General features: G+C 46.0%; 1 protein-coding gene across 3 annotated transcripts in view; it reads right to left on the reverse strand.

The window, feature by feature from the left end:
- ITPRID2 (ITPR interacting domain containing 2) overlaps window positions 1–22,960 on the reverse strand; it is a 66,618-nt gene extending 43,658 nt beyond the window's left edge. The window contains exons 1-3 of one of the 3 annotated variants that reach the window (XM_081905655.1): window positions 21,932–22,960; window positions 20,669–20,932; window positions 19,837–19,885 (exon numbers count right to left, since the gene is read on the reverse strand). In XM_081905655.1, the coding sequence (XP_081761781.1) occupies window positions 19,837–19,885; window positions 20,669–20,855 (236 nt within the window). In that variant the 5' untranslated portion in view covers window positions 20,856–20,932; window positions 21,932–22,960. Of the gene's footprint in view, window positions 1–19,836; window positions 19,886–20,668 lie in introns of all 3 variants that reach the window. The other 2 variants (XM_081905654.1, XM_081905656.1) reach the window with 2 other exon arrangements.
- Between the last annotated feature and the right edge of the window lie 585 nt (window positions 22,961–23,545).

The following is a 23,545-nucleotide window of genomic DNA, read 5'->3' on the forward strand; positions in this document are numbered from 1 at the left end:
AGAATGGGTCCTTATCCTGGACTGTGCTAAGAGGTATCCTGCCTTTAATTCTCGGTGTTTGTCCTCAGTCACTATTCTGCACTGAGGTCTGGTTCCAGTAAAAATAAATAAATAAATAAATAAATAAAAATTAGATCCCATAAGCCAAAAGTTTTCCCATCCCTAATATACACTAACTGGCAGACACAGGCAGTAAGAGCAAAACCATGAGCTTCTGTTGACAGAGATGTTTCTCACTAGCTTTTCAGAGTGCTAGAGGTCTCTCCAGCGACCATATCTGTGGAGCTTTGACAATACACAATGTCTAAATGTCACAGTTTCCCATCCATAAAATGGGGACAGCCCAATGCACCATTTAGGTTTCATGGAAACAAATTAGAATCCAAAAACCTTGAAGTCTTTCACTCATGAGAATAGCTGTACAAAATATTGCTCTGTCCTAAATATCTCACACACAAAAAAGCAAACCAGCCAAGGTTGTGCGAAAAGAAAATCCCTGTCTAGCCAGCTTATCAACTTATTCTAGCCATTTTAGCGCCTCTTTGCTTTTTCCTTGAAGCTCCATCTTCCAAACAGCCTTGCGAACATCCTAGCACTCAAGGGAATGCATACCAAAGCAGCTTACTTGTGGCATATGAACTATCTGGGGGAGAAGATAAAGAGTGAATATGAACCTTGTGGAGGAGTTGTGGGAGAGAGAGGACACCCATCTCATTCCATTTACAATCTTCATTTGCACGCTATAGCTGCCACAGGGGAAGAGTGAAACTACCGTATTTTTCGCTCTATAAGATGCACCTGACCGTAAGACACACCTAGTTTTTAGAGGAGGAAAACAAGAAACAAGAAAGCAACGCAAAGCCTCTTGAGCGAAGAGGCAGAAGCACTCCCACCGCGCTCAAGAGGCTTTGCGTGGCTAGCCCCGAAGCCAGAAGAGCAAGAGGGATCGCTGCGCATTGATCCCTCTTGCTGTTCTGGCTTCAGCGATAGCTGCGCAGCCTGCATTCGCTCCATAAGACGCACACACATTTCCCCTTACATTTTTAGGAAGGGAAAAGTGCATCTTATAGAGCGAAAAATACAGTACTTGCATGGTGAACAGCTGGACAGCTACAAGGCAGGCAAAGGTAACCAAGTCCTCCATTCATCATCACCACATCTCCACTGCAGGGAGACATGAACATTTCTAGCTGTTGAACAGCTCCAAAAAGGAAAGCCTACCATGACCACCAGCCTCTTCAAGCACTTCTATTTCAGAAAGCTCTAGAAAGGGGTGTGCCCCAGGGCGTCTGTTTTTAAATGAAAGAAAGCATCAAACTCAGGAGGGTCACCCAAGCAATGCATCAACGCAGCACATTTCCAGAAAGCTAACTCATCTACCAGACTCCAGTTAAGACGTCAAATCTGTTCTCTCTTCTCAGGCATTTTGCAAACTCCCTATCAATCAAACCAAAAGGTGCTTTCTTCTCCCCCACCTTTTGGCAATGAATATTCTCCTTACAGAGTGATGTTTACCCCAGAGTAGGTATTGCCCTGTTTTTGTGGACAACCAAAAGTGACTGGGGGAAAGCCAACCCCCGGGATCTGAGGGCGCCTCACACACAAACAAGGAAATCCTCTACCCTAAGCTTAAGCTGATTCTTATTGTCTGAACTTGAGTGTGTGTGCTGTTTATTTTTAAAAGAATTGGTCTTTCCCTGCTGGCTAAATACTGCCCGCTTACATTTCAGGGGCGACGTTTTTGCACAACATCCCAGAAAAGAAGTTCCTTGTAAAACCACCAGCCTTTTCCCAATTTTCTGGAAAGATGACTTTTCAAACTGTTGGCGGTCTACAGCAGCAGTACATATTTAGGAAACAAGAACAAAGAAGGGGGGTGTGCCCAGCCCAGATATCAATACAAGGAAGTACATTGTAAATGTATTTATTCAATTTTTTTTTTGAAAAAGAGGCCCAATTTTCTCAGATTTCCCACAGAAAAACAGCAGTGTAATTCCCAAACTAACCTCCTTATGGAAGGAGTGAGGAATCTGGTGCCCTCTCATCACTGCTGACTATTGGCCATGCTGACTGAATGATCTGAATGGCCACAGGTTGCTCACACCTGCATTACGGAGTCACTGGCTCCCATTCACTTCACACAGCATTGTTTTTCTAGAAAAAAGAGGTGCCAGAACTCCCCATGAACACCCTCTTATAATGCCAATGGCATCCACCTGAGAGGTGCTGAAACCGGGTTCTGGCAAGTTCTGGCTGAAAAAAGGCCCTGACTTCACCGATACCTGCTTGAACAAGAGCACCACAGATGATGCAAAACAGAAAACTTGGGCTTTGGAAAACAAAGACACCCATGAAAACCGTAGAACAATTCACAGATTTGTTTGTTTGTTAAAGACTCCTACAGGGATAAGGTTTCTTTAAATAAGCAAACACCCCCACCTTCTCTTTACCTCAGCAGCCAAAGACAAGCAGAGCAAACCCATTAAGACTGTCCATCTTTTGGCGCAGTTGTAGCTTCAAACGCCAAGGATGTAACTAGGATGGGCAGCATTTGGTGGGAAAGGCAAGGTGCAAATTTCAGAAATCAACTGGATGATTTAATGCAATGCTACGTTTGTTTACTTGGAAGCATGTCAATGTTGGAAACTCAGATATATAAGCTAGGCACCAAATGGCTCCTTAAACAGGGTTACAGTTGCCAAAACAGAATTCCTAGTTGCTATTTTTGGGCCAGAAGGCTCAAAAGTTGTATTTTAGCATGCAAGTTTTTGGTTCCTGAAATTCATTCTGATTGTGCAGATAAAATATAATGGATAGAATTCTACAGGATGCGTTCAGTGGCAAAGCTGCATGCTCCGCTACCGGGGGAAGAGAGCAGGCGGGGGCATGGCTGGCGCCCCCGGGGGCATGGTGCACATCCTGGGGGCGTGGCATGCCACCCACAGGGGCGTGGCACATATCCCAGGGGCATGGTATGCCACCCGTGAGGGCATGGTGTGCGTTCTGGGGGTGTGACACGCTGCCTGTGGGAGCATGGTGCCCGGCACATGGGGGTGCTCAGCGCGTTTCCGGGGGCTGCCGCGATGGCACCCTACCGGAATAGTGGTGCCGGGGGCAGTCTGCTCCCTCCGCACACCTGTTCCTCCGCCAGTAGATGTGTTGCTAGAGTGTTAAGGCAATCAAGAACCAGGATCCCCAGACATGCACCTCCAGAAGGTGGAGACGTCAGGCACCATTCTGGAGCCCAGGCATCTTCACCTGGGTTGTAAGTGGCTGATAAAGGTAAAGGGACCCCTGACCATTAGGTCCAGTCGTGGCCGACTCTGGGGTTGCGGCGCTCGTCTTGCTTTATTGGCCGAGGGAGCCGGCGTACAGTTTCCGGGTCATGTGGCCAGCATGACTAAGCCACTTCTGGCAAACCAGAGCAGTGCATGGAAACGCCGTTTACCTTCCCGCCGGAGCAGTACCTATTTATCTACTTGCACTCTGACGTGCTTTCGAACTGCTAGGTTGGCAGGAGCTGGGACCGAGCAACGGGAGCTCACCCCGTCACAGGGATTTGAACTGCTGACCTTCTGATCGGCAAGTCCTAGGCTCTGTGGTTTAACCGATAAAAGGTAAAGGTAAAGGTACCCCTGCCCGTACGGGCCAGTCTTGACAGACTCTGGGGTTGTGCGCCCATCTCACTCAAGAGGCCAGGGGCCAGCGCTGTCCGGAGACACTTCCGGGTCACGTGGCCAGCGTGACATCGCTGCTCTGGCGAGCCAGAGCTGCACACGGAAACGCCGTTTACCTTCCCGCTAGAAAGCGGTCCCTATTTATCTACTTGCACCCGAGGGTGCTTTCGAACTGCTAGGTTGGCAGGCGCTGGGACCGAGCAGCGGGAGCGCACCCCGCCGCGGGGATTCGAACCGCCGACCTTTCAATCGGCAAGCCCTAGGCGCTGAGGCTTTAACCCACAGTGCCACCCGCGTCGGTTTAACCGATAGCCAGGTACAAAATGCACCTGGTAAATTTTGAATGCTGTGCATGCCCCCTGGGACTTACACCTAAGCAAGTGGACACATGACAGCCACCTTAACCGTGCTTCAAATTCCAATGGAATAAATGAGATTTAAGAATGCTAAATTTCAGCGGGTTGGACCCCCTCAACCTTGTAAACACACGATTGCCTTGATTTAGCTAAACTAACAGCTCAGTCCTATATAGTGTTACATTACACAAGCCAATTGACACCAGGAGGTTGACACGTAGCTAACTCTGCACAAGAGCAAACCGTACTATTTTTTTAAAACTGGACATTAGCAGTAGTGACACACCACAGATGGGCTGTTGCAATACTAAAATGCATTTACATTTACCACAACACTGGAGTCCCAGTCCCAAAATGCTCAAATCAGTTATCTCTGGGTTCCTACATCCATCTGAGGATCTTTAGCGCAAAGTCCTAAAACAGATAGAAGTTACTTTAAAAATTAAAACTCCAGTCCAGTCATGATCAACATTTCTCAAGAGGAAAAAGATTTAGACTAGGGAATCCCACACACACAACCCAGAGTCATTCAGAAAACTTAAAATAAATGTTGAAAAATGGCAAGATGTTAAATATAGAATTGCAAGTTCCACCCCACCATTTGCAGGCCCTTGCTCCACGACAGGGAAAAGTGTGTCAGGCAATGTTTTCCCCTCCCCTTGGCTTCTTTTGTGCTGAGGAATCTAAACATGTTGAACTTCTACCTGTCATGCAGCTGTTCAAAGAAGCCCACACAACTTGCAGCCCACCCAGTGTGTGTTGTGACTTGCCAAGTGCTCAACAACTGCCTTTTTTCTTTATTTTCTGCAGTCAGTCCAAAAAGCAGGAAAAACAGGTTTATCAAACCCCTGGAAGGCCAACACATAGATGATTACGTTGGCCCGAAAGATCACGATTTGGGTAGGTAGGATGGAAGCCCAACTCAAAACACAGAAACAAACAGCGAGAAGCCCTCTTTCAAAATATAAAGGCAAGAGTGGTTACGGTGACAAGATGCAAAAGAACAAGTCTCGCTACGCAAGAGACATTTCAGAGTGCTTAGTCTCTCTCACCCCTGCATGGCAAGCTATGCTATCCTCCACAGGCATCTAGCCAGTCTACCAACAGGTCTCCTGTAACAGGGCCCGGGGGAGGGCAGCCTAATCCTATGAGCGTTTACTCAGAAGTTCCACTGGGTTCAAAGCGACCAACTGCCAAGCATGGGTACACAGGGCAGACACTGCCTGGGCTGTCTCACTACTGTGCAGATCTCTCATGCCCTTGGTGCAATAAGAGTGCATAGAATCATAGAGTTGAAAGGGACCCCGAGAGTCATCTAGTCCAACCCGCTGCAATACAGGAAACTCAGCTAAATCATCCATGAAGGAGAGTCCACCACCTCTCGTGGGGACCTGTTCCACTGCTGAACAGCTTTTACTGTCAGAAAGTTTTTCCAAATGTTTCATCAGAATCTCCTTTCTTGCAACTGGAAGCCATTGGTTTGAGTCCTACGTCCAGAGCAGGAGAAAACAAGCATGCTCCCTCCTCCATGTGACAGCCCTTAAGATATTGGAAGATGGGTATTGTGCCTCCTCTCAGTCTCCTCTTTTCCCGGCTAAACATACCCAGCTCCTCATAAGGCTTGGTTTCCAGTCCCTTGATCATCTTGGTTGCCTTCCTCTGCACATGTTCCAGCTTGTCTACATCCTTCTTAAACTGTGGTGCCCAGAATTGGACACAGTATTCCATGTGTGGCCCCATGTACTGCTAGCAAGCCAGGTGTCCTCTCCCCCCAATCCTGCATTTGTGCATCTGGTTCTTCCTACCCAAGTGCAGAACCTTACATTTGTTCCTATTGAAATTCATTTTGTTAGCTTGTGCCCAGTTCTCCAATCTGTGAAGGTCATTTTGAATTCTGATTCTGTCTTCTGCGGCATTAGCTGCCCCCTCCCAGTTTGGTTAAACAACGTTAAACAACAATGGACCCAGGAGAACATGATCACTTCCTCCCATGTTTCTGAGCACTTCCACTTCATTAATCAGTTCCTCCCTAGTGGTGAGGACCAGGTCCAAGATAGATGACCCCCTTGTTGGTTCTTCCATCTTCTGGGAAATGAAATTGTCTGTGGTGCAATAGAGGAATTTGTCAGACCTTACACTCTTGGCAGAGTCTGAGTCCCAACAGATATCGGGGATGTTGAAGTCCCCCATGATTACTATTTCTCTCCTTTCTTAATTTTTGGTAATCTGCTCTAGTAAGGCATCATCCAAGTCTTCAGTCTGATTTGGTGGTCTATAGCAGACGCCCACAGTAAGGTCACTGTTGCGTCTCTCTCCTACCATTTTTACCCATATACAGTGGTACCTCTGGATGCGAACGGGATCCTTTCCCGTAGCCCCATTCACATCCTGAAGCGAACGCAACCTGCATCGGCGTGTGTGCGGATTGCAATTCGCCACTTCCACACATGCATGTGATGTCATTTTGAGCGTCACCGCATGCGCGAGTGGCGAAACCCGGAAGTAACACATTCCGTTACTTCCGGGTCGCCATTGAGCGTAACCTGAAAACACTCAACCCAAAGCTACTTCAACCCGAGGAATGACTGTATTCTCAATCCACTTTTCATTCTCCAGGTCATGGATTTCATCACAAGTGAAGACATCCTTTATGTACAATGCTACTCCTCCTCCCTTCCTGTTTGGCCTATTCCTTTGGAACAATTTATACCCCTAAACTCCTAAATTCCAGTCTCTTCCAGCAAGACAACCAGCTTGCTCTTGCTACAAGTGTACTGTTCCTTGTTCACTGGCAGAATGTCAAACATGGCACAGGTTTGACAGATCACTGCAGCAGCTCCCTCGCCCTCCATGTCTCTGGTCCTATGCACACCAAGAGACAGAACTCTGGGTCTCCCCTTTAAACTCCCCCAGTAAACGCCCATTTGTGAGGTCTGTTTGCGAGCTCCCAGGATCTGCACTGAGCTAAGTTTGACTGCTGCTGGTTGCTAACTCCTCCCTCAGCCTGGCTTCCTCTCAGCTGGAACTCCTACCTCTCAGATCCTGTGTTCCCATAGAGCCATCAGCCACACACACCCTCAGGCTCCAAAAGACACAATCTCTCTCTCTTCAGTTTCTTCCAGGAATCCTTGCCCGTGTTTGCAAGCTCTCTTTGCGAGCTCTTCATAACACATCATAAAGAATGACTGAGATGAATAGAAATGACCAAATCGCATTCTTGTACAACAAATCTGCTCTCCCAAAAGTTATAAGCTATATGATTTGTTACTTAAGGAAAGTGTGGATGCCAGTGATGTCCCAACCCAGGGCAGGGGGAAGGAGATGCAGGATTAGCTACTGCCGGTGGGGTACAGCTTAAAATAATCATTACAGTATGAATTCCTCTGGCACAGTCAAAGATAATTTTCCTATTTAATTAGCTATCAAAAAATCAAAATTACCCATGTGTAATTAATATAATAAAATGAAACCATTATAAGCAATGCATATTAGTTTCATTAATCCTGTGTGAGTAATTCTGATTTTTCGATAACAAACTACACTGCTATCTGTAAAGGAATGACATTTGTTCAATTATGATGATTTTAGCTGATTAATGGATACTGCTGATTACTAATGGATTGCCTTGGTGTGGTTTTGTGAAACTGGGATGCTTGTTAGAGCCTCAATTTGAATAGATCAAACTGAGTTGCTTTCATAAAACAACAGACAGATATCTGTAACTTTTCTGATTCAATACCAGTTTTAAACATAGGCTAACTCTGTTGCAGATAAAAATCCCTAATGGAACAGAAGGGGAAATGGACTCATTTATCCATTGCTCTGGGAAAGGGTGGTTATCAGCTTCATGAACTGCTGACAAATGTGCAGAACAAACAAACCTGAGGCCCATTCCTATGCAGACACACCCAGGACCAATTTTTTTTAAATAATAATAAAAAATCAATAGGGTTAGGCACTCCTAATATCTATGCTGGGCTGTAAAGAGAGTGAAGCAGAGATCAAGACCAAGAGATGTTCTCATGCAGATTGGTTTTTTCCCTCAGCTGTAGGGAGCCTTCACAAATTCCAAATCCTTTAAAAGACCTGCTCACACTAAGAGTGCAGATTAAGGGAAAGTGGGGCTCTGCTACTAGCTCCCACCACCACCGTTACACCCACCCAGTGGCAGATTGGGGCTCTCAAATTTCAGCAGCACCCTGTGTGTTGCTAAAATTTGGGGCTCCCTCACCTCTCATGCTCTGTTCTGTATCACTGTTGCAGTGCCCCCTGCAATGCCAGCAGCCAGTGCAGCTGAACTGGTCGTAATACCCTATAACCACCTCTGTCCACCCCATTCCCTGGCATCAGTGTGTTGGAGCGGATCAGATTCAGCCAGGAGAATCATTATTGGCAAGAGTCCTGTTTTGGGTGAAACCAAACCTGCTTCCATCCTTCTGAGCCTTGGACAAAGAAAAATGCTCTTCTATTATGACTGTGGAAGAAGTGACAAGGTAAAGGCACTCTGACCTTCTCAGAGGCACTCTGCTTCTTAATTTTAAAGTGGGCACTGAGAGAGGAAAAGGGACACACATTTCCTTAATACTGAGAGAAAAGCATTCCGCATATGCTCAGAGGCACTGCAATTTGTTGTTGTTTAGTCATTTAGTCATGTCCAACTCTTCGTGACCCCATGGACCAGAGCACGCCAGGCACTCCTGTCTTCCACTGCCTCCCGCAGTTTGGTCAGACTCATGCTGGTAGCTTCGAGAACACTATCCAACCATCTCGTCCTCTGTCGTCGCCTTCTCCTTGTGCCCTCCATCTTTCCCAACATCAGGGGTCTTTTCCAGGGAGTCTTCTCTTCTCATGAGTTGGCCAAAGTATTGGAGCCTCAGCTTCAGGATTTTTCCTTCCAGTGAGCACTTAGGGCCGATTTCCTTAAGAATGGATAGGTTTGATCTTCTTGCAGTCCATGGGACTCTCAAGAGTCTCCTCCAGCACCATAATTCAAAAGCATCAATTCTTCGGTGATCAGCCTTCTTTATGGTCCAGCTCTCACTTCCATACATCACTACTGGGAAAACCATAGCATTGCAGTACCAGATGTAGTTTCCACTTTAAGAATTCCCTGCCATGGATTTGCTGCTTGTTCTTGGGCTCTGCCACTTATTGATGTGTTTCAAGTCTTCTTCAGCTGTAAAACAGAACCAGCATGGTGGACTCTCCTTCACTAGAGGTTTTTAAGCAGGGATTCGATGACCATCTCTCATGGAAGCTTTGATTGAGATTCATGCATTTCAGGGGGTTGGCCTAGATAATTCTCCTCATGGTCCCTTCCAGCCAGTTTATGAACATCCTCCAAATACTGTACTTTTCCATGTATAAGATGAGGTTTTTTACTCTAAAATTATGTTCAAAAACTTGCCTTGTCTTATCCATGGATAGTGAATAGGGTGGACAAGTGATTTGCTGAACCTGCAAGCAGGAGCTTGTCAGCTATGATTGTTGGCTGCTAGAAGGGCTGCTTTGGATTGGCTGCTGCTTCTCTAATTGCATGGGTGATTGGCCTCTGCAGCAAACACTGCTGTTGATTGGCTGTCGCTGCCACGATTGGCAGTGGTTGTTTTGGGATGCTTGTGATTGCCAGTGGACAGCTTTTCTCAGCCGGGTAATAATTTTTTTTGCTGGGGAAGGGTCTGTTTGCAATTGTCTGTCGCTGTGAGAAGTGGGAAATTGTCTGCTGCCTGCGATTGTTGGTGTCTATGCTGCGTGTGAGCAATTTTTGGCAATCCCCCCCCCCAAAAAAATACGCTGTAAAACTCTGGGCAATCCTCCGTGATAAAAGCTCAACAACTCTGAGCCATCTCCCCCTCCCCCAATTTTCTTAAATTTGAGTCCCCCAAAATAGGGGGTGTCTTACACATGGGGGAGTTTTATAGATGGAAAAGTATGGTAGCATCCGGGCAATGTGTGTCCTTCACATAATTTTAACTTTCCCTGCAGTGTGTGACTTGCCTTGGTGCTTTTCTCATCTAGAGAAATCTTCTTGCAGGAGCATTTAGTTCCCACTTTCTTCTTGTGATGCATGAGAGTCTGGATTTTGCTGACACGGCCATAATGCACCAGGCCACTGTTGGTCTGCTGAACTCTGCCCGTAGTCTCAAACATACCCCACCCCACGCATAGGAGCGTTAATTATTTCCATTTGTGAAATGTGGTAGGGAACAATTCTATTATACCCTCGGCAAACAGAAACAGGCTAGCCACAGGCTGCCATCTGCTTTCCATCTGTCAGAGGGCTAATCACGGGGATCAACTGAGCTACTGTGATGTCATAAAATGTTTGCTAATGTTGTATTTGCTCAAGGGGAAATGGTCTGCAATAGAATGACACACAGCAGCACTACTCAAGAAAGTGAAAGGTCAGGGTGGCTTGGGAGGGGAGGAAAACCCTCACAAGGCCAAGATAAGAGGACAAGCTATGTGGGCATCGACTTCCATTATACAACTGAAAGCCACCATTGGCCATTATTCTCTGTAGACAAGCAACGCCATCACTGTAATCTCTTGGCATATCTATGGTGAACACCCAGGGTGGAAAACCAGTGCAACCTTTTATCAGAAGTGCCCGTAAGAACTGGTTTAAAGTCTGTGGGTGTTGGAAGAGGGCACAGGAAGTGGGACTACTCGAGGGAAGAGGTAGATGGGAGAGTGGTCAGAGAACGCCTGACTCAGTAAACTGCAGCCCCCTACAAAACACAGGCATCCAACTGAAAAGCAGGAACCTGAGAGAACAACTTACAGAGGATGCAAACGCGAGAGGAAGGATGGACACAGAAGGCATGCAGTGGAGCCTAAAGAACTTGCTTCACGGGAAGAGAAGAAATTATTTGCTATTATCTGGAAATGAAGGGGGGGAGAGAGTTTATATTCTCTAGGGAACTGCTAGCGAAACAAAGTCAGAGAGCCATGAGCGGTGGAGGGATGACACATTCTCATATGACAGGACATTTTCTAACATATAATAAGATGAGGCAGCCCTCATGCACACCGCTCAGAGCTCCTTGGAGGAAGGGTGGAACACGACCACAACAAACACACAAGAAATGACTAACCAGCCACATTGTTGGCGGCAGTTTTCGTGGCTTCAGCTTCTGACTATACCTACTCTTTTTTATTTCCTTTTTGTTATTGTTGTTGTTTTTGGCATCTGCACATGTTCCGTACAAGTCTGCCTCATATACTTAGGTTCTTCCAGAGCAAAAGCTCGTGAGGTAAACTAACTGCACGGTGCCATTCTGTGTACAGTTCTGGTTGTGGCACCCCCAAAAAAAGACGCTTCAGAGCTGGACAAAGGGCAGGAAAAGGGCAAGCAAAATGACTGAGGGGGCTGGAGCCCTGCAAGGGAAGGTTGCAACATTTGGCGCTGTTTTTTGCTTTGTTTGGAAAAATAAGGCAAATGTCAGACAGGACAGAAGTGCTTGAGATTATTCACAGAGCAAACAAAATGTACAGAAGTGTTCTTTCTCCCTCTCATACACACATCCAACCAAATTAAACGTCGGAAGATTCAGGATGGGCAAAAAGGTTATTTATTTATTCAGGCAGGGTATAGTTGGAACTGTGGGATTTGCTCCCATGCAATGTGCTGGGGGTTAGGCAAACTAATGGGGTATAAGGCTATCGATGGCAGTGTTGCGGCTCCACTGTCAGAGTTAGTGTGCCTCTGAAGAAACACAACTGGGGAAAGAGCTGCTGCAAAGTGTCCTCCTGCCTATGGGCTTCTCAAGGGCATCCGGATGGCCACTGTGAGACCACACTGGTCTCCAGCAGGGCTTAGATGATAGATAGATAGATGAGAGATGATAGATGATAGATTAGATAGATAGATAGATGATAGATAGATAGATAGATAGATAGATAGATAGATAGATAGATAGATGATAGATAGATAGATGATAGATAGATGATAGATAGATAGATAGATAGATAGATAGATAGATAGATAGATAGATAGATAGATAGATGATAGATAGATAGATGAGATAGATAGATGATAGATAGATAGATAGATAGATAGATAGATAGATAGATAGATAGATGATAGATAGATAGATGATAGATAATTTATTACGGTTGGAGACCAGCTTATAGGTACAGTCACAGAAGAAAAACAAACAATTAAAACAATGTACAACAATAAGTTTAAAAACAATGTACAACAATAAACTACCGCAGGGAGTTGACCCAGAGTCACCCATGGAACTGAGTTTGGGGATTTTCATAACGAACTAGTTTGAGTTAGGAGATCGTCTGTGCCTACAGATCTGTACACAGAATCTGGTGACCATCCAGGTCGTCTTCTGATCTTTGCCTAAGTCTTCATATCCTAAATGGTTGCACTAGGGGCGATATCTCCAGGGAATATACATTCACGTCTGGGGTAAGAACCAGCACAATTGATTATATGTTGGCTGACAGCGAATTGCTAACAAAAATAGGGCTCTTATACAGGTGAGCCCACAGCAAGAATCATAGAGTTGGAAGGGACCATGAGGGTCATTTAACCCAACCCCTGGAATGCAGGAAACTTCTTGCCCAAAGAGGGACTCAAACCCATGGCCCTCAGATTAAGAGTCTCATGCTCTAACCAACTGAGCTATCCCAGCTGACAAAGGCTTATGGATTTATCTACAAGTGCGACCTTATCAGGGCCTACTCAGAAGTAGGTCCTCCTGAATTCAGCTGGACCTACTTTGCGTAAAGTGTGGAAGGGACAGCAGCTTAGGGTAGTCAAGGTAAGCCAATGCCAAAACAAAAACACTCCACTAAATAGTATAACGAATTCAAACAAAGAAGCTTGAGTCACCTAGCTCAGGTGGTTAGAGCATTGTGCTGAAAATGCCAAGGTTGCAAGTTTGATCCCCATATGGAACAGCTGCATATTCCTGCATTCTTCAATTCTATGAAGAGCCAGTGTGGTGTAGTGGTTAAGAGCAGCAGACTCGTAACCTGGGGAACCGGGTTCGCGCCTCCGCTCCTCCATATGCAGCTGCTGGGTGACCTTGGGCGAGTCACACTTCTTTGAAGTCTCTCAGCCCCACTCACCTCACAGAGTGTTTGTTGTGGGGGAGGAAGGGAAAGGAGAATGTTAGCCGCTTTGAGACTCCTTAAAGGGAGTGAAAGGTGGGATATCAAATCCAAACTCTTCTTCTTCAAACTCTATTGTAGCATAAGCTTTTTTATTTACTTAGCTACACAGTTATTTCTTACCCTCTGGTCTGTTTATACTTACCATAGGGCTGCAGTCTTAAAAACACTTAACTAGGGGTAAATCCCACTGAAGTACACAGACTAACTTCTGAGTAAGCATGCTTAGGATTGCATTGCAAATCTGTTAGGACTTTAGGGTGCCACACGATGGTTTTATTTTTATTTTTGGGAGTAGCAGATTAATATGGCTAAGCTTTCAGAAATTATTGCTAACAGAACAAAACTTTTAAACATGTTAAAGAAGTGCAATTTTCATTTACATTTTGTTTCACTAACTCAAATGTCAGGTGTCCAACTACTGATTACTCCACTGCCTTGGTGGTCCCTGAACACCGCAATGGAAGGCAGCAGAGTAGATTTACCTCTCACTGAGCAACTAGGTGATTTTCCTTCTATAAAAGTCTGTAAATAAAGAATTGGAAGCTTTAAAAAAAAAAGGAAGCTGAAGAGGCCAGAAATTTCCCTGGAGGAAGTGTGTTTATAAGCCTGCTCTCTGATAAATATAGAAACAGCTGCCCTGAAAATTCTATTCTTTGATGGTGCTATTGACATTGAATAGGGCTCAATAGGGCTTTACTCTCAGGGTAAAGGGGTATCGAATTGCAGCCTGGATCAGAGGTACCTCTTAGACCATTTACTTTTGAAAGACAGCAAGAAGCCACACTAAAACCCAGGTGTTTCAAAGTACCGATTCTAACAGAGCCCACAAACAGAAGGCAACCAAACTGGATGGAAATCTGCACCTCTTTTCAACAGGGCTTTTGTGTAAACATGCACAATTGGGCTGCAGAACCGCCATATCCATCTCAGAAATATGAAATTAATCTTTGCAATAACTTGCAGGCGCCTCCTTAGCCTCAAGATGGATCCAGAAGGGTTTCAACAGTATGCTATATGTCGTGTTTTACACAGGACAACAAAGCCTTATACAGCATCAGGGGAGGATTTACAGCCAGGGCAAATTATTTCACATTAGGTACAAATGATAAAATTAGCACTACCATTAAAAGAAAAAATTAACGGCCAACTTTGTTACCTCCTTTCATGTTCAGCATGCATTTTGAAGGAATTTGTTTGAAAAACACCACCACTTTGTACATGAAACAGGCAGTTTCTTCCTTTGATAACTAAACAGGATGAAAACGGGGTGTGTGCGTGAGGAGAAAATTTCACCCTAAAGTAGATATTGTAGGTGGGGCACCCGGATGTCTGATCTGACAGTGAGTGAATTTGAAACTGGGCCCTGAAACTGCATGCCTCTTGCTCAGGCACGCCCCAAACTTGGCCCTCCAGATGTCTTAGGACTACAATTCCCATCATCCCTAGCTAACAGCACCAGTGGTTAGGGATGATGGGAATTGTAGTCTCAAAACATCTGGAGGGCTGAGTTTGCCTATGCCTGCTCTTGCTATTCAGATAGTTCCTTTGAAGATGCATCAGGAAGACACTAAGTCAGGGATGGCAAACCTGGCACCTTCCTAATGTCATTGGGCTACAATTCCCATCATTCCTGGCCACTAGCCATTCTGACTGGAGCTGTTGCACAATGGAAGGACAATGAGTCCCCCCTGCATCCCTATGCAAATTGTTGGGCATGGAGAAGGTTCTGTATAGATGCTCTGGAGCAGAGCAAAATGCTATCTGAATAACCTTGTGGCAAATGCTCATTTCCCAGAAGTGTCTCACCTCTCCTTTGTTTAATGGGCCTGGGTGGAAAAGACAAGCCTGCTCCTCTATAGGCTATTATTAAGGCACCACCACCAAGAAATAATTCTCTCTCAAACAAGGCATGGGAAAGGTAAACGACATTTTAAAACTCCCACTTATTTTCATATTCTAGATTAAATAGCCCCTCACAGTAGAAATAAATGAGATACACCAGAACTATAATATCCCATGCCTTTGGTGCACTGCAAACATTAAGGATTAAGGACAAAGGTACCCCTGACCATTAGGTCCAGTCATGACCGACTCTGGGGTTGCGGCGCTCATCTCGCTTTATTGGCCGAGGGAGCTGGCGTACAGCTTCCGGGTCATGTGGCCAGCATGACTAAGCCGCTTCTGGCGAACCAGAGCAGCGCACGAAAACGCCGTTTACCTTCCCGCCGAAGCGGTACCTATTTATCTACTTGCACTTGGACGTCTTTTCGAACTGCTAGTTTGGCAGGAGCAGGGACCAAGCAATGGGAGCTCACCCCATCATGGGGATTCGAACCGCTGACCTTCTGATTGGCAAGTCCTAGGCTCTGTGGTTTAACCCACAGCGCCACCCATGTCGCAACACTGCAAACATTAAGGCTTTGTTTATCCCAGACCTCTCTGTCGCCAAAGAAATTGTTTGATCATCAGCAACTTTGGATCTATTCGTAGATCTCTGGGTGTTTTGTAGCAGATCAGCTAGGATTTCTTATTCCCAGCTGTTTGACAATGGCAAACTCTCTCCCCTGAAATGAAGAAAAGCAGTAAGGGGAAAACAACTAGGAGCATTTATCTGTTTTAAACTATAACTGATGTTAGATATTTTTGACTGTAGCTGCTTTTAGGATATGTTAACTGATCTACAATGTTTTGGCTTCCTTTGGTTTTAAATTGTGTTATGTTTGCTGCCCTGGGCTCCTTGAGGAGGAAGGGTGGGGTACAACTCCAATGAATAATAAAATTCAATAAATAACAGCATTCTAAGAGAGTGCTGAAAAACTTTTCTCCAGCCTCCTTTCCCACACCTTACAAGAACAAGGTTGGCCAATTCTGAATTTGAAGGAGAAACAATAGTGGAATTTCTAGTTTTGCAAGGCTTCTAGGTTTGACTCTACCTTCTTGGTACCTCCTCAAAGAGTTTCAGATTCCCTCTTCAGGCTGGAGAACGCAGTGTATCAATCCCTTGTCTCGCGTTAGAGAAATGGTTCCAGACGAAACACCACAGAGGGAAACGCTGAGCAATTTTTGATGGCCACAGCTCAAACCCCCAAATCACATCTAGCCAAAAGGATGAGGCAGAACAAAGGGGCGGGGCAGGCTGAGAGACATCAATCATTTCCCTGCAATTTTGGGACAGGGTGAATAGCAGTCAGCATCCACACCACAGCCCAGAAGAGGATTAAATAATGGCAGCGGCAGGGACCACCTGCTGATACGGCTACACCTAAAAAGAAAACAGTAAACTAACTGCTCAGAATACCCTCTACAGCAGAACACTGAAAACAACCAAAACCATAATAACCAGTATCCAAGACAGCTGATTCAGCTGGTTCATCCAAAGGCTTCACTCAGCATTCCCCAGTAAGATTTTAAGAATGATTTTCACCAAGCAGCAAACCCTCACATTATACTACAATCTGCATTTGAACGTTCCTTCCATTCAAACAGTGTTTGCTATGTTGTACAAGGAGCTGCCATTACAAGCCTGCCCTAAGAATGCAGAACCGTGGTTCTTTGGACCCCTGGCTTATAAGAAAAGTAACTCCAGTTCACATAGGTGTTAAAAATGTTTGGAATGCTGATCATGTCCAATAGAGGAGGAGATCCTTAAGGACAGGGAATGGGATCTATGGGGTGCTCTTGAACCCCAGCACCCCAGTTGGCATGGCCAGCTTTCAGGGATGATGGGAACTGTCGTTCAAAAACACCTGGAGGGCAGCAGATTCTCCATCCCTGGTTTATAGGGTTACACTTCCTTCTCAAAAACAACAACAAAATGAAAAAATTATAGGAAAACCCAATCGTTGCTTTTCTTCTGCTACAGTCTGTGGATCACATCCTCAAACTTGATGCACTGTATATAGGGAGTGTCTATGCCACAGCTCAGCTTTAAGTCTTTATCACAGTAAGCCACATAGAAGAAAAATAGGAAAGGCAGAAAATGGACTGTGTGTCATTTGGAAGACTGATTGATCTCCACCATCATGCTCAGTAGATCCACTAACATTAAAGCATTTAAGTTATGTAAGTCCATTCATTTCAATGGTCAATTTGGAGTATGATACAAGTTGGATAGGACCCACAGAGGTAGCAAAAGTATGTTTATGTTACAAATTATGTTACAAATTAACTGTCAGCCCCCCCCCCAAAAAAAACATAATGCCCTACACAAAAGAATTGCTACACTTCTTGTGGCTTATCTTGATCTGCTATGATCATGTTTTGAAAATCCTCATTTTTAATTTTACCTTAAAAACAAAACAAACAAAAAAAATCAAAATTTTATGAAGTACATAGCTAGAGAAAAGGGGTATTATAAAAGTCATTTCCACCCCATCCTTCTTCTATGGACCCTTTGGTTAGCATAAATGGGTGTCCATTTATATGCTGCCAACAACCCTGTGAGGTAGATTACATTAAGGAAGTGCAACTGAGAGTGAACCGGTGTTAAGTGACCTATACATTATTCTAATTTAAATTCACCTCTCTGGAAAACTGAATTAAGTGTTGTAAATATCTCCAGGTGGTACACTGTGTTATCTAAAACACATTTATCCAGAACAGGGGTTCTCAAAACTTTCTGGCCCCAGGGCCCACTTAAGACAGCTGAAAACTCACGAGGTCCACCAAACACAAAATGGTGGGACAGTGGCAGAGCCGGTCACAAAATGGAGGCAGATGGAAGCAGAGTTTGGCATAACCAGCTGGCAAATACAGGCATCATGTTCTACTGATATCTAATCTAACTTTGGAAATTGCTACATTCTCTGACACAGCAGTTTCCTTGTGGCAAGGAGTTCCACAGCTCAGCTTTCTTCAATGTAAGTTACAGCCATTTGCTCTGGAGGAATTGTGACTTGGCTTCCCTACTTTAGGCAAAATTTGCTGATTAAGAGGCTTCTTCTTTTCTTTTCCTTCCCTCCCCCCACTTGCCTCTTAGAGTATTTTTACCCATTTCCTGTCACTTCTTTTCCCAGTTTCCTTTCACATTCCTCTTATACCTTATCCCATACCCCAAAACTGACAATTTCTTTTATCCCTCTTCCCTGGTCCTGTTACATTCCCTTCTTCCTCCAGCGACAGCATTCCTCTCTTATCTCTCTATTTTTCCATTCCCATTTTGTTTATTTGATTATTATTATTACTATTAAATACTAGCCTTGATCTCACTTTCCATTTCCCTTCAATGCTACCTTTGGCCCTTAGAACAGGGGTCAGCAATCTTTTTCAGCTGTGGGCCGGTCCACCATCCCTCAGACCATGTGCTAGGCCAAACTATATTTTGGGGGGGAAATGAGTGAATTCCTATGCCCCACAAATAACCCAGAGTTGCATTTTAAATAAAAGGACACATTCTACTCATGTAAAAACAGGCTGATTCCTGGAATGTCCGCGGGCCAGATTGAAAAGGTGATTGGGCTGGATCCGGCCCCCAGGCCTTAGATTGGTGACCCCTGCCTTAGAATCATAGAATTGTAGTGTTGGAAGGAACCCCAAGGATCATCTAGACCAACCCCCTGCAATGCAAGAATCTCAGCTAAAGCAGCCATGACAAATGACCATCCAACTTTCGCTTAAAAACCTCCAAGCAGAGTCCACAACCTCCTGAGGGAGACCGTTACAGTGTCAAACAGCTCCTACTGTCAGAAAGTTCTTCCTGATGTTGAGTCGGAATCTCCTTTCTTACTTCATTCCAAACACATGCACACCCAATTTCTCTGAGTCCTCTGGCTACCTTTACTCAGCATGCAAGGAATTGCTCAAACTGGCATCAATCCAACCAGAAGCCTACGAGATCAGCTAGGAGGCAATGCAAGACAACGAGGAGAAAGTCGCCCATAGCCCACTATGTGAGAAACCCTTTTCCAGAAGCTGAATTGGTTTCAACACTCCTCTCTAATAAATAATAAGACTTCAGGCTAAAGCAGGTTTGCAGTTGCAGCAGCAGTGGATTTAAAACTTGTTTACAAACATGGGAGGAAATCCAACCGGTTGCAACACGGCTTACTTCCCAGTACATCCTAAATGCATTTAAGATCGCAGCTGAAATCACAAAGCTGAGACAGCATGGAACTTTCCCTTTGTTTCTGGTATGCAGTTATATTTTCAGACAACACCCCGGTCTATGCACTATGGGTTGTGTCTTTACAACAACAGGACCTGCCGTCCCAAAGAACAGCTGCTATTTCCTGAACAACATAATAAACTTTAGCCGAAAGAGCAGTCTTCCATTCATCTCTATCTCTCGCACACAAAATATTCTGGCCACAGCCTATTCCAGCACAAAATAAAAAGGGCTTGAATTTCCTTATAGATCAGTGAGTTTAAATGCATGCCCAACTTTTGTCTAATTCTATGCAAATTTACTCAGAAGGAAGCCCAAAGAAAGCATGCAAAGGATTAAAGGATGTGTTGAATTATGGTCGAAACACGGAGAGAAAATCCATTGCAATTCATGTGATTTACTACTAAAACACATTTTGGGAGGCAAAAAGAAGCTAAGGGGAAACCGATTTGCAATTGGTATTTCTAAAAAGCCTCAGGGCCAGAGAGGTTCTAGATATCTTACAAGATTCAGGATGGAGCAGATATATTGAACAACTGCATCATTCTGTACAAGAAGTACTTACCTACAATCTTTAAGCCATATTGCAATCTTTTCATTTGGAATAGAGCCTGCTGAATGGGGAGAGGTGGGAAAGGGCAGAGAGAAACAAAAGGGAAATGGGGAGAAGCAAGAAGTTATCATTGATGAATGATAAAAGTTGCCCTTTTGCATCTTTCCTGTTGGCTTTCAAAAATCCCACTGAACTAAATGATATGTAGACCAGCTAAGACACAATATCAACAGTTTCTAGAAGGGAAGCCAAGCTCCCAACATTTTCTTTAAAATGTTCAAGGACTAAGCAAAAGTATGAACAACAAGGGTACAATTGGGAATTTTGCAGGCTAATCCTAAAAACAATTTTTATATTTTTTAAACTAAATTTACAAGCCTGCTCAGAAGCATGTCCTACCAAATTCAACAGAGCTGGTAAACGAGATTAGGACTGCTGCCTAAAAGTTATAATATTGAATTCAACTCAGCCAGTAAACATGCCTAGAACAGCATGGTGAGCTCATTAGGATTTTCTTTCTAGTGAAAAGAAAGTGTGATATTGCAGTAGGAAGAAAGAGCTTCAGAGCTCGGTATGGCAGTTTAGGATAGCAGCCATAAAGTTCAGTTCCACCCCCCCCAACAGTTATTTGCTCATCAAAATAAGATTCCTGTGAAACCTGAAAGGCATTTCTCTATCTTGGCATCAGTTTTTGTGGTCGTCATCAGACACCCAAGCAACAGCCTCTAGCCCACAGATGCTGATGCGACAATCAATCGGTTAACCTTTCAGGTGCCACATGACTCCTCTGAGTGTCTCTTGGGTAGCCAAAGAAAGAGAAAACCATGAGGCTAATAAGACAAACCTCCTTCGGCAGCCAAAGGCAACTTCCCCCCGGCAATCTCCTGCTCCTGCGCCGGCTCAGCTGCCTCTGGAGAGAGCCGCTCCGCCTCCGACGCTTGCCAAGAGTCTCTGCTTTTGGCCCAGGCCTTTCTCCTTTGAGCGACCCCTTGCCACTCGTCGCGCACCGAAGCCACCTCTTCCTCCTCCATCGGGAGCCCTTAGCCGCTTCTCGCTCTCGGTGACTCGCTCGCCCACCCTCGCCCGGCTGCTGAAGAACGCCTCCAACCTACAGCAAGGAGGAAAGAAAGAAAAGGTCCGGAGGAGAGCTCGTTTTTGCGCGCGATCGAGTCGAGCTGCGGGAAGCAGCACCACCACCAGCAGGAGCCGTGCGCAATTACGCGCCAAGTCGGTGGCGATGGGCGACTTGTGCAAAAGTTGCGCAGGAGGAGGAGGAGGAGGCGGCGGCGGCAGAATCGCTGGGCGCCCCCGATCTAGCGCATCCGCTCCTCTGGGAGCCACTGGAATCGAGGGGGCCACCCCACAGCTGCCCACCAGCAGCACATCTGGCCACAGGCACCCAGCAGCAACCCCGTCCCCGGCTGCATGACCAAGACGACCCAGCATTTACTCCTCCCCCTCGACTCCCAGGGCTATAAAACAAAAAAATCTTGAAAGCGTGCCTCCGCCTCTCCAGTTGCAACCTAGTAGCAACAAGCAAAGCCGCCGGGGGAGGAGGCAGGAAGGAGGGAAACTGACTCTGCGTTTGGTAGCTCCCGGCCGCTGCGAAATTCTGCAGCCGCCCTTCGCCCGCCAGCGAAGCCGCCCCAAACTTCCCCGCGACGCCACCCGAGAGTTGCTGCGCCCGCCGCGCCCGGGACTAGTAAGCAGCCGAGGAATGTAGCGGCATTACCGGCAGAGGCGAAAGCAGGCCCGCCCGAGCCTGGTCGGACGCGAAGCGCACGGAAACCGGAGAGTTTATATCATCAATCAGGGTGTTCCTTTCTCTCCTGCTGTCTCTCCCCCCACCACCCCACTTTCCCTGGGGAGGGGACTGCAGGCAGTGTTGGGAAGCAGGATCCGGCTCCTCCTCCTCCAGCGTCCCGGTGGTGACAAGGGGGAAGAGGGCACTTAAGAAGGCGCGGTGTCCTAACCCAGGGGAGGGGAAGCCACGGCTGCCAAAGAAGGTCCCCTCCCCCGGGCGCCTCCACCGCGATCAGGAGGAAGGAAGGGACCCTGCCAAATCCCTCCTCGCACACCCGCACTCCAAGGACAGCGCGGTACTCACGTCCTCGTCTTCTCCGCCCTCGCTGCTCTCGGGATCAGGAGAACAGCGAGGCGAGCGCGCCTCTCCCCGACTTCCTCATACCGCAGCTGTCGGGAGGAGAGTTTGACTACTGCTCCGGCAGCGGCCCACGTGATGGGGACCCGAGGCGAGAGGCGCGCTCATCTCCTCCTGCTGGCGGTGTCGCTTGAAAAATAAACAAAGCCTGGGGCTGGGACAAGGGTGCTTGTAGTGGCCGGAGGGATCATAGAATTGCAGCGTTGGAAGGGACCGCGAGGGTCACCTAGTCCAAACCCCTACAATTCAGAAATCTTTTTTTGACCCATTTGAGCCTCGAACCCACGACCCTGTGATTAAGTCTCACGCTCTCCCGGTTGAGTTGGAAAGGACCACGAAGTTCATCTATTCCAAGCCCCTGCAATGCAGACATCTTTTTTGCCCAATGTGGGGCTCGAACCTGGAATCCTGAGAGTTAAGAGTCTCATGTTCTAGCAGCTGAGCTATCCAACGCCTACCTTTCTGTGCTGTACTTTTCCCTGGGTGATTTGACTCCGTCTTCCGCACCGGGCTTAGTCAGTCACCTGATTCAAACAAAACTGGGGTGGGTGTGTTGCTTATGGACTGATTCGAAGTACAGTACTTTCCATGGGAGTCTCCGAAAGGGCCGGCCAGAAGATAACATCAAGTAAAAAACGTGATGGTGACATTGCAACAGTAACCGTGTGACTTGAGTTTCATAGGTGTGACTGGGGTGTAGATGGCTGAAACTTGGCTGTAAAACTTCGGAAGACAACAGTAACCCAGAGTAGACCTGCCGCTATTGAAGCATGAATGGGGAGACCTTCAGCTGGAGACCCAAGCTTGGGAACACTTGTTTTAAACTATTGTAATTCCCCCCCCCGCTTGATTTTTTTTTTTTGTCTCCCCAAACCTACCCCACATTACAATCAAGCAGTGTAAAAATATTATGAAATAAATAAACTTGTTGGGGTTCTTTGCTTCAGGATTGCCTCTTTGGGGTTGTTGTTGATGTTGTTACGTCACGCATCTGACTGGGTTGCCATAGTCACTCTGGGCAAATTAAAACATCAAACAGAGGTGGACTTTGAGGTGGAGTTCTTCCTTGTTTTGCCTGCTTTGTGTGTGTGGGGGGGGGGGAGGTCCTGAGCATTGTTAGTTTTTCATCTATGAAATGAGTACAGTGGTACCTTGTGTTAATTACTTAATTCGTTCCAGAGGTCCATTCTTAACCTGAAACTGTTCTTAACATGAAGCACCACTTTAGCTAATGGGGCCTCCTCCTGCTGCCGCACCGCTGGAGCACGATTTCTTTTCTCATCCTGAAGCAAAGTTCTTAACCCAAGATACTATTTCTGGGTTAGCGGAGTCTGTAACCTGAAGCGTCTGTAACCTGAGGTGCCACTGTACTGTATTTTGACAGTTTCTTAGATTTCCAAAGGTTTCCAAAATGGGGGGGGGGCAGGGCCCCTGAAATGTCTTAAAGCAGAGGTTTTCAACCTTTTTGGGTGCACGGCTCCCTTGACCAACTACATTCTTTTTGTGGCACCCCTGTGGGGCTCAGGAGTCCAGTTATGCCCCCCCTTGCCTGCAGAGCTG

Source organism: Podarcis melisellensis (genome assembly GCF_964234715.1).
Source record: "Podarcis melisellensis genome assembly, chromosome: 1".
In the NCBI taxonomy this organism is placed as follows: domain Eukaryota; kingdom Metazoa; phylum Chordata; class Lepidosauria; order Squamata; family Lacertidae; genus Podarcis; species Podarcis melisellensis.